General features: G+C 36.3%; 1 protein-coding gene across 3 annotated transcripts in view; it reads left to right on the top strand.

Moving 5' to 3' along the window:
• IBTK (inhibitor of Bruton tyrosine kinase) overlaps positions 1–15,687 on the top strand; it is a gene marked incomplete at both ends in the record, with an annotated part of 87,352 nt that overhangs the window by 48,151 nt on the left and 23,514 nt on the right. For 2 of the 3 annotated variants that reach the window (XM_079716953.1, XM_079716952.1), the window contains 5 exons: positions 169–281; positions 4,238–4,386; positions 6,013–6,176; positions 7,304–7,396; positions 7,944–8,087. In XM_079716953.1, the coding sequence (XP_079573079.1) occupies positions 169–281; positions 4,238–4,386; positions 6,013–6,176; positions 7,304–7,396; positions 7,944–8,087 (663 nt within the window). The remainder of the gene's footprint in view (positions 1–168; positions 282–4,237; positions 4,387–6,012; positions 6,177–7,303; positions 7,397–7,943; positions 8,088–15,687) is intronic. The other variant, XM_079716954.1, reaches the window with a different exon arrangement.

The following is a 15,687-nucleotide window of genomic DNA, read 5'->3' on the forward strand; positions in this document are numbered from 1 at the left end:
AGTTGTGGCGCACGAGCTTAGTTGCTCTGCGGCATGTGGGATCTTCCCGGACCAGGGATCGAACCCGTGTCCCCTGCATTGGCAGGCGGATTCTTAACCACTGTGCCACAAGGGAAGCCCTGTAACTTAATTTTTTTAAAATGACTTTTATGTTTGCTTTTTTCCTAGGGAAAGTGTGTTCAAGAAGACAAAAACGAAAGCAAAAAAGAAGCCACGTAGGCGGTCAGATAGTTCTGGAGGTTATAACCTTTCAGATATTATTCAGAGTCCACCATCTACAGGTTAGTGGAAAATATTTTAGGGTATATTTTCTGATCTAATCTTTCATGTCTCTGTTCTTTATCTAATTCATTTAACATGTATTAAACACTATTATGCCATCTGCTGGGGCTACAGAAATAGAAAATAGTCCTTGTCTTAGGGAGGCCATAGAAAATGATAATGTATTGTGATAAGTACTGTGATTGACGTTTGCTCTGTGATCACAGAAGGGGCACCCAAACTAGTCTGAGAAGATCAGGGCACATCTGTTAGAGGAAAGTGATACCTGAGCTGGATCTTGAAGAGTGAAGAGATTTAGCCAAGAAAAGGAGGCAGATTGACATGCTAAGAGAATGGGGCAGTGTGTTTCAAGCCTGGAGGAAGTAGAAAGACTGCACGTTTGTTGTGCATAGCTCAGCCATATCGGGTAGGTGCAGATAGGAGATAGGTTGGAGAGGGTCAGATTTTGGAGGGTGTTATATGCCAAACTGAGGAATTTGGACTTTAATCTGAAGGCTACAGTTAGCTATTGATGGATTTTTTAAGGCAGGGTGTGATTGGATAAGGTTTATGTTTTTAGAAAGACCACTCTGTCTAGAGGCATAGAGGGTTAGAGGTGGGCAAAACATGACAGAGATACTATTAACACGTGCATTCAGTTCATATATATCAGTGCTTCTAGTGAGATGCCACATGGGATTCCATTCATGCGTGTAAGGAGGTTATAATCCAGTAGTAAAATACAACATATTTTATATCTAGGCATTATGTGAGCCTGTTTGGAAGTAAGGTTCTATAGTTTTTCTAAAATTTTTTTCCCCAGTTTTTAACTTTGAAAATCTTTTAAGTTACTAAAAAGGTGAAAGAAAAATACCATGAACACCTGTATACCCATTATCCAGACCTCTTGTTAACCTCTTACCACATTTGCTTTTTCTTGCAGGCTTTGTCTTGCATGCTCTGTTCCCTCATCCTCCAAACATTCTACACGCACACTTTTTTTTTTAACCTGATCCACTTGGAACTAAGCTGTAGACATGACATTTTCCCCCCAAGGTTAATATGAATCTCCCAAGCATAAGGGAGATACAACCCTTATTCTATACAACCACAGTACCGTTATCACATTGAAAGACAATTAACATTAATATTATCTAGAGCTGTAGTCTGTGCCCAGATTTCCCTAATTGTCCAAACATGTTTTTATAGCCTTTTCTGTTTTAACATTTTTAACATTAAGAAAAAAAAATCTAATGTCGTATCAGGGTTGACACTGTCTTTGCTTATTAATGTCTTTTTAGTCTCTTAAGTAGAACAGCACCACCACACCTTTCTGTTTTGTTTTGCTTTGTATTGTTTTGTTTTCAGAAGTTGAGGCCAGTGGTATTGTAGACTATCCCACATTCTGGATTCATCTGATTAGATCCAGATTAAATGACCTAAATTTTAACAGTTTCTTTAGATAAAAATTTAAAGTGTAACCAAAAGGGAATGGCAGCACAGCATGGCTTTCAGCAATAGTTGGTGTGTCTATAGATGTAACACAAACTGGTGCAGTTTCTATCAGCAGTGTTTTCACAGTCAGACTTATACAGGCAACTTTGAAAAGTACAAATGAGGTATTTGACATGTTTGATAAATAAATAACGTGAAGAATACTCATTTTAGATAACACACGAGATATTAAAAAAGAAAGCTAATATACCTAAATTGATTGATGAAGTACTGAAGATAGGTCTATAGGTCTTTCTCATTTGCTGCATATCCTGATTCCTATTTTAGGACCTTTTTTTTTTTTTTTTTTTTTTGCGGTACGCGGGCCTCTCGCTGCTGTGGCCTCTCCCGTTGCGGAGCACAGGCTCTGGACGCGCAGGCTCAGCAGCCATGGCTCACGGGCCCAGCCGCTCCGCGGCATGTGGGATCTTCCCGGACCGGGGCACGAACCCGTGTCCCCTGCATCGGCAGGCGGACTCTCAACCACTGTGCCACCAGGGAAGCCCCCTAGGACCTTTTTAAAGTTTAAATTTTGTGATTTTGCATCCTCTGTGTTATATGAATTACCCGTAGTCCTTAGAAGGCGGCATAGGTAGATTGATGGCAGGATGAATAAATGGATAGACAGTCGTGGAGCTAGTGATTTTCCAAATACCTAAAAGATTTATGGAAAAAGCAGATATTTGGTTTGTTTTAAAGAATGTTATTGATAGCACATGTGTTAAGAGTCTTAGCATTTCAGAGCTGGAAGAGACCTTAATAATGAATTGATTTACACCCCTTCCTTTAAACTTGAGGAAACAAGCTCAGAAAACTTTGAAGCGATTTCAGGTCGTAGCAGCCAGAGGTAGAATTTATTTTCTTGATTCCTGTTCGGTATTCTTCCTGCTACACTATTCCTTCTGTGGCCAAAGCAAAAAATGATTGAAAGGTTAAATTTAACTGGGGGCCAAAGTAACCTATTCTGGGAGAAAATCTGAGTATGAAGCTAATTTCATCAAGGACAGTTGTATGAAGGCTTAACGTTTGTTTGTGTTGATCCTTAAAGTTAGAAGTCATACTGTGAAAATGTTTTTTTATCAAAGATAATTGTTGGCCACTTTAATCGTCTTCTTTATTTATTAGATTTGTTTCTAATTGACTTTTGGGAGCATCCCAGTATTAAATATACTCTCTTATATAAAAATATGCTACTCTTAAAAATATTTAAAACATTGTGGGGGAGAAAAGTTTGAATGTTATTCCAAATTATATTATAGCAATAACAACAAAAAAGGCACATATCTTGTCAGTGATTTACTTTTTTTTTTTTTTTAATTTATTTATTTTTGGCTGCGGTGGGTCTTCGTTGCTGCGCACAGGCTTTCTCTAGTTACGGTGAGCGGGGGCTACTCTTCCTTGAAGTGCGCTGGCTTCTCACTGCGATGGCTTCTCTTGTTGCAGAGCACGGGTTCTAGGCGCCTGGGCTTAAGAAGTTGTGGCTCGCGGGCTCTAGAGCACAGGCTCAGTAGTTGTGGCGCACGGGCTTAGTTGCTCCACAGCATGTGGGATCTTCCCAGACCAGGGATTGAACTCGTGTCCCCTGCATTGGCAGGCGGATTCTTAACCACTGCACCACCAGGGAAGCCCACAGTGATTTACATTTAAAGAAAACAACACTTACTGAATTTATGAGATATGTTTTATAATGTATTTATTTTGCCACTTTGTTTAGATTGTACTACATTTTAAATATGTGGAAATAAACACATGAACCTAAGCAAAAGTTTGTTTTTTTTTTTACTCTGTTTATACTTGAAATGACTGATTTGCTAATGAGCCAGGAAACCAGACTGTAGCAGGGAGACAGGTATTTTAGCTTGCCTAAGAGAACAAATGGTATATACATTTCATAACAACTTATGCTTTAGGTGATAAGCTAATTGAAAATAGCTCTCAATTCACAGATATTTTGCAGAAGGGAAAACCCTCAAACAGGCCACAGTAGGCTTCAGCAAAGCCTCTGCTACCTGGACAGCCTGCTGGCTTAGATGAGTGGCAGAAAGGTTATAATGCTTCTCCCACACAGACTGGGACTAATCCCCCTTTGCATAGGTGCAGAGACAGATGAGAAAAGGAACTGGGAGGAGTCTAGAGTTTATTAATTTTGTCTTGCTGTCTAATCTTTATGGGGGAAAAAATGTTCTGAGTCACTTTTTAAATTAGGTACCAAATAACTATCTTCCTCAGGTTTATTGCTTAATTAGTGTGTAATTAAAATGAATAAAACTGTTGTTTTAAAATTCTCCATTTCAGTTTTTCACCTCAACTGATTTCTTTCTTCAGTTAGCTTCAATTATTAAGACTTTAGTACAGTGACTATAATTTAAATGTTACTAAATCTGGATAAATGGACGCATTTAGTTCTATTTGGTTCATGAAATGTAATACATATATGTTTACTGTATATGTGTTTAAATATGAAAAAATTTTTACCTTTTAGGATTACTAAAGTCTGGTAAGACCAATTCTGTGGAATCTCTTCCAGAACTGTTGACATCAGACTCTGAAGGAAGCTATGCAGGAGTGGGTAGTCCTAGAGATTTACAGTCTCCTGATTTCACAACAGGATTTCATTCAGATAAGATTGAGGTTTGTCTTTGTTTATTAATGCACTATTTTCTTCAAATTTTAGTCTTATAGACAGTTTAGTTTTATTTTTACTCTAACTTTAAAACACTCTTCTGGCTGGTTTATAAGAAAATACAATTAATGACATAATATATGTAGTGTTAGTTTTCTCAAATTTGCCTAATATTTCTAGTTTTAAAGATTTTAATTGCAGTTTTGAGCCCTTTATGATGTTGTATTTCTAATCTTTCTGCAATAAAAGTAATGTTGATGTAAAGTATAGCAATACTGTAGAGGCATATTGAAATATATATTCATAGCTAAATTACTTGAAATATATTTTGTGAAATGTCAGTTAACACCAGCTAAAAATTGTCATAGGAAAATGGTTTTGAAAGTAAGCCTAATACCAAAATCTGTTTAGTGTCTTTCTGCCACGGTGTGAACTGGAGCAATGCAATCTGGAATGGAGTTCTTCTCCTAGTCTAGCATAATTGACACTAAGCTGCTGAATTCCTAGGCTGGTCAACTCTGGGGGAGGCCATGTTTCGGACATCTCTTTTTTTTTTTTTTTTTTTGGCGGTATGCGGGCCTCTCACTGTTGTGGCCTCTCCCGTTGCGGAGCACAGGCTCCGGACGCGCAGGCTCAGCGGCCATGGCTCACGGGCCCAGCCGCTCCGCGGCATGTGGGATCTTCCCGGACCGGGGCACGAACCCGCATCCCCTGCATCGGCAGGCGGACTCTCAACCACTACGCCACCAGGGAAGCCCTCAGACATCTCTTAACATTTAATTCTATAGTTGTTAATCTACAGGGAAGGAGAATGTGAAACTTACCAGATATAGAGTAATTTTTTTCTAACCTCTGTACATCCACAAAATATATTAGAACATCTAGAGATTTGTGAGACAGTAGAAAATTTACCCTTTATTAAGAGTCTTCTAGGCCTCAAGGATTGATATAAAACAAATTTTTATCATAAAAATTTTTTTATGTAAGGTAGAAGTTTGGGGGAAATTCATATTACACTTAGGTTGGCCTGGAAGACAGTTGAGGTTTAAAAGAAGGTTGAAGGCATACTGTGAATTTTTGTCAATAGCAGAAGAATCTATACTGGCAGTGATTTCAATAACTTCCTTGACCTATTGTAATAGCAATAGTTTTAGGGGCCCTTTTGAAGTGTCAATATTATTTGGCTTTAATTTTATTCAGAGTCCTTTAATTATATTCAGAGTGAATTGTATGACATTTATATCAGACCTTCATTTTGTTTCATTTTAAAGTCATGGATGTTAATTTTACTGCTTCATATCTTATTTGAACAACTTATATTTATTAACATTTTTGTTTAATGCTCAGGTAAATAAGAACTTGATATGCAAACTTATGTCCCTAAAAATTATTCCCAAAGCTCTTAATAATTGGGTTATAGCCACTGATATGGTTTGAGAATTGATCAAGATACTAAACTGTAGAAGAACTGAATTGAAAATACTAGATAATTATTGTTGTAAGGTTTTACTCTTTAATATAGTTTAACCAGTATTTACTGAGTACCAACTATGTGTTAGCTACTGTGCTAGGGGTACCTGCTTATTACTCACTTTTTAACTTTTTTTTTTCTTTTTTTTTTTTTTTACCTCCAGGGGAAAATTAAATCCTATGTTAATGGTACACCTCCTACACATTTTAGGGAAGATTTAAAACCGTGGGAAAAATCACCAGTACTTAAAATATCTGCTCCACAGCCCATTCCCAGTAACAGAATTGATACTACAAGCTCTTCCAGTTGGGTTTCTGGCTCTTTCAGGTAGGATTTTTATTTTGTTCTGTACTTGTTAGTCTGAGAAATATCATTTATTTTTAGTCAAGTGAAACTTTTTAATGAAGTACATTTAAAAAATTAATATAAATTTCTAATATACAGAAAATTACCTAAATGCATACAAATTACCAGCTAAAGTGCATACAAATTACTAACCAGCTAAAATAGGCTCTTTTTTCCAGACAGAATTTAGTTGCCTTTGTAGTGTCATCAGGGAATACTTAGTAAAATACTCTGTAACACACACACACACACACACACACACACACACACACACACAGTGACCACACACACACACACACAGAGTGACTTGATATCAGCTTCTTTTTCTTTTTTAATGGATAGTGTATATTAGTAAAAACTCCCACTCAAGAAGACCATTTTGTCATTTGTAGGCTTACTATATCTTTTTTTTTTGCACATTAAAGTGTATTTAAGATCTCACAAAATGTGTTGTTACAATTAATTTTCAGAGGCTATTCATTTAATGTTATGCTATAGTTTTAACCTATATTCTATCCGTATTTTTTTACTTAGAAAAGTCAGTTTTTAAAACTGAAGGAATAAGTACAATTAACATACAGTATTCTTTCAAAGAGCTAATTGAGCTTATGCTTCATCTTTTTTAACAGTATGGTTTATAATAGGTTAAGACTGTTAATTGACTTACCAATTATATTGTCATCTGGGCCATTTGTGTAATTATTTTGAAATATGCTGTATTTTGCACAGTTGGAATAAAGATGATGATGTCCCGGTTTATGCTGCTTCATGATCTAAAGATAGTTCAGAAAGTAGACACCTTTTTTCCTAAGTAAACATATTTGTGGGAACACCTGGAAGCATCTTCTAATCACTAATGTTAGACTATTTTATTAAACATGTGTCTCTTAACATTATGACTTTCAATGCATTTTATTATTATGTATGTATATATAAAAGTAGCTTTCATTCAAAATATCCTTTTTGAAGTTGGCCACAGCTGACAAAATAGACCTAAATTATCCTCTCATTAATGACGTTATATATAATTTACAGTTTCAGTAATGTTTGGGTGCTGGACTTCATGAATAAATGAATGGGTTGTAAAGTAACTTTTATATGTCTTTTAGTCCTGTAAGCCCTCCTGTTATGGATCTCAGAACCATCATGCAAATAGAAGAAAGTAGACAAAAATGTGGAGCTACACCAAAGACAAATTTGGGGTTGGTTACAAAATCATGTAAAAGGAAAGACCATGTTGTGTTATAGTTCTGCCCTAAAGAACTGGAAAGACCTACTGGACCTTTCCTATTATTTTTCTGCATTTGATGTTAAAGTTAGTTGTAAGCTCTTTTCTAGGTAATTTGGCCTCCGTAACATTATTTCTTAAATATATGCTGAAGACTGAGTTGGGTTGATAGTCTAGCTCTTGTGGAATACAGTATTACATGCCAGAAATTTGCCTCTAAAATGATCTGTTTCTGTTACAAGTGTGATGCAAGTGTATTAGGAGGGCTCCCATGTAGCTATTACTTGATTCTTGATAGTATAAACTAATTACATACATTGCCACTGTTGAAACTTATGGTCATTTTGATCTAGTAATAGTAAAATCCCATCAAATAAACACAGAGCAATATAATTACCAGTAACCTTTGTTGAGCAGAAATTAATGTTAATTGGTTTGATTTCTAGCAAAATTATTTCTTATGGAATTAAAGTTTCTCAGAAGCGGTGAAACTGATTGGTTTAATTTAACTTAATTTCTAGAAAAATGATTTCTCATGGAGTTAAACTGTCTCAGAAGCAACGAAAAATGATTGCAATGACTACCAAAGATAATAATTCAGGAATGAATAGCATGGAAACAGCTTTAAGTGCTCCTTCAAAAACCCCCAAACCAACGAATGCATGGTACGCTCTAATTTTATTAAAATAAGCTTTGTACATTAGCTTTTAAGGTAGTTCTTGGCTTTGGGTGTTTTCTTTTTTTCCTTCCTGTCTTTTCAAATATTTCATTCCCCTCTTTGCTTTCAAGTTAAAAATTGGACCTTGGGAAATACTTTATTTTTTTGTTTGTTTTGAGAAGTGCATCATGATTTTTGAATTTTTTTCATATGTGTAGATAAAATTTCTTCTTGGTATTTTAATTAATGTTTATTGCTAAGGCAGTTTAAGGGAACATTCTTATTTTTTCATTTTTTATAAAAAATGTATATCATAGAGAAGTTTGATAAAAGCAAACAGCTTTCTTTTAGCACCCTAATTTCTTTGTATATTCCCTGTATGCATCATGAATATCTTTAAATTTTTATAATCATAGCTTGTCATTGTCACTTTTAAGCAGGGCTGTTTACTTAACATTGTGTTATATAACTTTTCTCAATTAGAATTTACCCCTAATGCAACATTAATAGGAATAATCTCCAAAGAGGTCAGATAGCAATTTTGACGTATGAAAAATAGGTTGTACTTCTGCTCCCCTCCCATCCTCCCTTTTTTTGGTAACTAATATCATAATAATTGGAAATCAATTTTAGGAGAAAAAATACATGGATAGTATGAAGGGCAGGAACGATCAGTAGAACCTTGTTGTTCTCACAAGCGTTGAAGAGGGTATTAGAGACTACTCTTGGTTTGGGGGAATCCCTTCATTACTTCTAATGCCACTTTTTTCTATTTGTAAGAGGGAATATTTTTCCCATTAAAATGTAAATTGTTTTGAAGAGAGTGGCAACTCATTTTATTTTGATTACCACCAATAGGACTAAATATCAGACCTACTAGTAAATCTAAAACATGATCACAGAAAAAGAAAACAAGAGGTGAGAAAACCCAAGTGAAAAAGAAAAGAGAGTAAAACTTGAGGAAATGGGTTTAGTAGAATTTTTTTTTTTTTTTAATTTTTGGCTGTTTTGGGTCTTCGTTTCTGTGCGAGGGCTTTCTCCAGTTGCAGCGAGCGGGGGCCACTCTTCATCGCGGTGCGCAGGCCTCTCACTGTCGCGGCCTCTCCCGTTGTGGAGGCTCAGTAGTTGTGGCTCACGGGCTTAGTTGCTCCGCGGTATGTGGGATCTTCCTGGACCAGGGCTCGAACCTGTGTCCCCTGCATTGGCAGGCAGATTCTTAACCACTGCGCCACCAGGGAAGCCCAAGTAGAATGTTTTAATTCATTGGTATTTGTTGTGCACCTTCTACATGAAAGGCACTGTTCTAGTTTCTGATGATAAGGCAATATATACAAAACTGATTAAATCACTGCCTCTGTAGGGTTTATGGAGTAGCTGTTACAATATATTTTTTTAATATAAATTTATTTTATTTATTTACTTTAAAAATATTTTTGGCTGTGTTGGGTCTTCATTGCTGCGCCCGGGCTTTCTCTAGTTGTGGTGAGCAGGGGCTACTCTTTGTTGCGGTGTGTGGGCTTCTCATTGCGGTGGCTTCTCTTGTTGCGGAGCACGGGCTCTAGGTGCACGGGCTTCAGTAGTTGTGGCATGCGGGCTCAGTAGTTGTGGCTCTTGGGCTCTAGAGCGCAGGCTCAATAGTTGTGGTGCACGGGCTTAGTTGTTCCGCGGCATGTGGGATCCTCCCGGACCAGGGCTCGAACCTGTGTCCCCTGCATTGGCAGGCAGATTCTTAACCACTGTGCCACCAGGGAAGTCCCCTGTTACAATATTGAGTTATGTTTTCCCTAAACGAAAGTATGGAAAAGACCAAAAAAAAAAAAGTTCTTTGATTAGCTCTCAAGATACTAAATATGTCGCAATTTGAGAGAATTAGCTAAGCACATGAGGAAGCTTTGGGCTTATTAGTAAATACAGTTTTAGCCCTGCCATCAACCAGTTTCCTTATTTAAACATAAAAAGTAAATGAACAAAAGAAGGAACAAAACAATGATCACTCAAGTTAGGAAATCCAACTACTGGACAAATACTCCTGGTTTAGCATCTATTTCAAACATAGGAGTTCTTTCCAGCCCCAATAAAATAATTCTTTAAATCAAAACACATAGTTTAAAATATTTAATAGTATGGTAATACTTCAAGGCTTCTTATCATGAAAGATAGCAGTTGCCTGCCCTGCCCCAAACTTTCTCTTTTATGACTGGTTAATTAAGATTCACAACAGAGTCATATTGTGAGGATGATTTTATTTCCTTTTTTTACACTCTTCTGTTTTTTCCCTAGAATAACTAATTCTGTCAGTTTTCCTGTACTGCCTATGTACTCATCACTAATTTTCCCCCCAAAACTCTCTAAAACCTACCTCTCTCTCTCTCCATTATGATGAAACATACCAGGTAATTTATTACTTTTGTTTTTTATTGGAGGCATCTCTCTCTCTCTCTTTTTTTTTTTTTGGCGGTACGCGGGCCTCTCACTGTTGTGGCCTCTCCCGTTGCGGAGCACGGGCTCCGGACGCACAGGCTCAGCGGCCATGGCTCACGGGCCCAGCCACTCCGCGGCATGTGGGATCTTCCTGGACCGGGGCACGAACCCTTGTCCCCTGCATCGGCAGGCGGGCTCTGTTATATCTTTGAAAATGTTTTTATTCTCACCATTCTTGACTGGTAGATTGGAACAGAATTCTGAGTTGCAAATCATTTGTAGAGTTCCGTTTTCTTATTGCTGTTGTGAAGTCTAACGCCATTCTAATTCCTTACTCCTGCTATGTTTACCAGTTGCCTCCCTCTCCCCTCCTCCCTTTTTCTTTTCTTTTTTTTTTTTAATTAATTAATTTGGCTGCATTGTGTCTTAGTTGCGGCATGCAGGTTCCTCCTTGCGGCGCCTGGGCTCTCTAGCTGTGGCACAGGCTCCGGAGCACGTGGGCTCAGTTGCCCCGGGGCATGTGGAAATCTTAGTTACCCAACCAGCGATCCAACCCGCGTCCCCTGCATTGGAAGGAGGACTCTTAAACCACTGGACCACCAGGGAAGTCCCCCTTCCCCTTTTTCTTTATCTCTAGCGTTCTAAGATTTCAGAGTGATGTGCCTTGACGTGGGTTCTTTGTTTATAGATTATGCTGGGTACTTTGATGGGCTCTTTTAATTGGGAAAAGCATGTCTTTAAGTTCTAGGAACATCTTGTATTCTATTTGATACTTTCTTCTGTACTGTTTTCTCTAGAAATCGCATTAGTTGGATATGGCTCTTCCTGGATTTCCCTAATTTTCTTACTTTTGCTCTTCTAATGTTCATATAATTATCTTCCTATTCTAAATACTTTCTGGAACATTTCCCAGACTTTATCTTACAACCCTTCTACTGAATGTTTTAATTACTAAAATCTTTAATTGCCAAGAGCTCTTTCTTATTTGCCGATAGTGCCCTTTTATTAGTATCTTGTTCAATATTCAACTGTTAGAAAGATACCTGTACTCTATAAACTTTTTCACTCTTTAATATATATCCAACAGAAATATATGTATGTGTTCACCAGGCAAATGTATCAGAATGTTTGTATCATCCTTATTTGTAAAAGCCAAAAACTAAACAACCTAAATGTCTATAGCAGTAAATGGATAAATTATAGTTTATTAGTATAGTAGAGTACTACACAATGATGAAAATTAGGACTAAATACAACTGTGTGAATGAATCTCATCAATGTAATATTGAGCAAAAGAAGCCAATCAGAAAAAAAAAACCTATATGATTCCATTTATAAAAGTTAAAAATAGTCATTGATTTACATTGATGTGTATTCACTCTTTTTTCATGTATGTTTTCGTTACGTTTTGTCTTATTTGGTGGATTGTTTAAGTCCTGGTTGGAATCTGTGTGCCCGTGTGGGACAGGTTGACTGATGGGTGCGACTGCAGGGTGACCCAGCGGCGCCCTTAGAGGACCCCCGCACCACTGTCTCTGTGTTTTTCCTCCTTGGTCTGTCAGTTTCTCTAAGGAGAAGCCTTTTAATTTTTGTATTTGGTTGCCAGCCTTCTGGAAGCTGATCAGGGTGAGGCAGTTAGGCCTGGGACTGAGGTTCTCACATATCTCATCATTTAGTATATAGATTTTAAACACAGCAGTTTAGTCCTACCTGCCTCTGTATACTGGTGATTTTCAATCAAATCCTCCTCCTACCAAGGTGAAGGAAGTACAGTCATCTGCCCACGTGGAGATGGGGGAGCCATCTGGCATTCTCTGTCACTCCACAAGTAAACCTTGAGCCAGTATTCCTGTCTTCATCTGCATGACTACTTCGGGATTTGATACGTAAGATGTCTCCAACGTAGGAGACTTTTCAGGGTTCCGAGCTTCACACTCTACCCCCACTCCACTTGATGACAGGTTTTCTTTATCTCCACTACATCAAGGTTCATTCTGGCCCTGTTCTATCCTCCAATAGTGTATTATTACTTTTAGTTTGCCATTGTCTTAATGCCTTATTCTTTTGCCTGTGTGGGTTTATGTCTTTCTGATTATTCTCTTGTTCATTCAACATGGGATTTTAGAGGAAAGGATTAGAGTAATCATTTATCTGAAACTTCAGACTTTGATTTTCAGGTTTAGGAAAAAATTTTCCCTAGCCATCATTAGCAATATGAACTCAGACTCCTACGTTGAAGAGACTGTCTAAATTTCAAAAGAAATATATTATGGCATATTAAGGAGAATTCTAGGAACGTGGGGGGAATAATGCTATAAAGTTGGGCCAAAAATATAATCAGGGTATTTTTCTTTGAAAAGTAATTTGGTGACTGAATTATAAGTGATGTTTATTATATATTTAGTTGATGAAAATGCGACTGGAAAATCTAAATACAAACAAATGAATAATGGATCTTATGTATTTTACGGAACCAAATAAATTTATCTAACTGACCAATTATAGGTAATTTATTCTGAATTTTTATGAAAGTGAGAGATATCTGAATTGTCATAAAATCAATCATTTATACCCTTTTTATCACTTTATGAGACCAAATTTTTGGTATCTGAAGGATCTTTTAAAGTTCATTTCTGCTAAATTCTTCTGAATTTATGTACTGTTTGAGTTATTAAATAAATAGTGGGCTGAGTTAACTTAGTAGAATATATGTATGTAACATATGTCAATAAATGGACATAATTATACATATATAAGTATATATGTATATAATATATGCATATAAATTAATGACAGGGATCAGAAAACATGTGTTAGAACTTTTTTTTTTATATTTATATTTATTTATTTGGCTGTGCCAGGTCTTAGTTGTGGCTTGCGGGCTGCTTAGTTGTGACATGCGAACTCTTAGTTGTGGCATGCATGCATGTGGGATCTAGTTCCCTGACCAGGGATTGAACCTGGGCTCCCTGCATTGGGAGCATGGAGTCTTAACCACTGCACCACCAGGGAAGTCCCTTGTTAGAACTTTTAAGAACATATTTATGTAAAATGGTTGATGTTTGGTATTCTTGAATTATGATGTATATTTAGTATAAATGGAAATAGTCATTTTTAGGTTGTTGAATTTTCTTTCTTGAATTCTTAGAAGGCTGCAGGTTTAGTATATCACTTCATTTTTAATCAGTTACACATAGGTTGTAAATACATGTGGTATATGCTTAAAGAAATAAAATAGTAATAGATTTGTTTTCCTGAGAATATCTCTTGTAAATATTGGTTTATAGAAAGTTGGTAGAATTTAAACTTTGCCCAGCTTTGAAAAGAGTAGAAAATTCATCTGAAATTAGCATTTTAATCTGATTTACAGATTGTGTTTATGGACTATATTCATTACTGTAGTGATTTATCTTTTTTAAATACTTCTCAAAGGGACATCTTCATCCTGATGAATCGTCTAATGCGATTTTATTTATTTATTTATTAGAAGGTGTTTTTATACTGTGTTTATCTTAATAATGAGGTTAATGTGCTGTTCATTAGCAAATCACACATTAGCCCTCTAAGTTTGCTTCTGGTCGTGGTAAGGAATTTTACTTAGTTTGTTCATACATTCACGCACCTTGTGTCAGTGTTAAATATGAAAGATAACTGGTTTTTGCATTACAGTGAAGTTCTAACCAGTTGACTTTTAAATCTAATGTGAAAACGCCAAGTGTACATGGGAGTTGGTCACTTTTCATTATCCTTTATTTTACTTGGAGAAATAATACAACATTTCTCACCAGTCATCTTGAGTGGAAGAATGCACAATCTTTGTGGCCTGGCTTGATGTATGAATGTAAATTCTCCAAATTCCATTTAGAGCTAACCTATAAATTATAAACTAATTTCAATTATTTAACTTTTTAGAGCTAGAAATTTTATTCATTAAAGCAAAAATTTCACGGCTGCTTTAGTTGAGGAACAAAAATCTTGATTAATTTTTTTATGTGGCTACAGATGCTTCTTCATTAAGTTTCTCTGGCTGCTAAAATGGAAAAGAGCCAGAACCTTTGAGTTAGGAAAGTAAAATCGTTGGAAATCAAACACTGTTTCAAAGTATGGCATGATCAGTGGAAAGAATAACAGAGCTCATTTAAAGAAGTCTGCATAAGACATCTTATAGGTAACCACTGTGCATGGTTCATGAACACGTGAGTTTAAGATGTCTTGTAAGCATTGTTACCTGTATTTATTCTTAAGGAGATGTTATCCTAAGTAGCCATTAAAGAAATAAAAATTTTTAGTGTGTATATTATTTACCACATCTAGAAGTTCCCAAATTACCACTAAGATGAATCTGACACCGTGTGGTTCTTACACAGATCATTGTGAAGTTTCTGTATTTAGAGACATGAACTACTTACAAAAGACATTCAGCGGATTTCTTTGGCAGAGTATTCGCCAGCAGTGTTCCCTAATGACTAATGAGACACTGTACTTTCCACCATAGTTACGTTGTTTGCCAGTAGAAACCTTCAGGTATGTGTGTTTTCGGGAGCAGAAAGGAGTTGGTAAGGAAATGGAGAGTGGTTCTTTGTATTTAATTTTTCAGTGTTCTGCATATGTATGTGCTTTGGAGAAAATTATGTGGTAAAGTCAGGTAAGCTCCTTTTGAAGAAATATCTTTCACGTGAATACTGTAGTAGGTCATGTTTCTGGTAAATCTGTAAAGAAAATTTCCCTTCTATGATTTAAGATTTTACATAGGGTAAATGGTTTTTAAATGTGGACACAGTAGTAGAGTACAGTGATCTTGATATGGTGATCTTATAGTGATCTCCTGGGTTCTGGAGGGAGCCTTGCCTGAGCTTGACATTGTGAATCTGTTACCTGGTAGGAGTGTGAATTCAGATAAGTTATTTAATCTTTCTCTGTCAGATCAGTTATTTAATCTTTTTCTGTCTCCTTGTTCATAAGTAGGGCTAAACACAGTATTTCACAGGGGTATTGTGAAGAGTACACTGAGTTAATAAATGAAACACATTTAGCCTAGCACCTTCAGTGTTGTATAATCAAATGTATAAATGTCAACCATTTATTATGTACTAAATAAATTGTAACTTAACCTGTAGTATGTTCACATGATTAACTGATTTCTTTAACATGTATTAAGTTATTGGTTAGTTTTTTTCCTTAGAAAA

This window comes from Hyperoodon ampullatus (assembly GCF_949752795.1).
Source record: "Hyperoodon ampullatus genome assembly, chromosome: 12".
Taxonomy (NCBI): Eukaryota; Metazoa; Chordata; class Mammalia; order Artiodactyla; family Ziphiidae; genus Hyperoodon; species Hyperoodon ampullatus.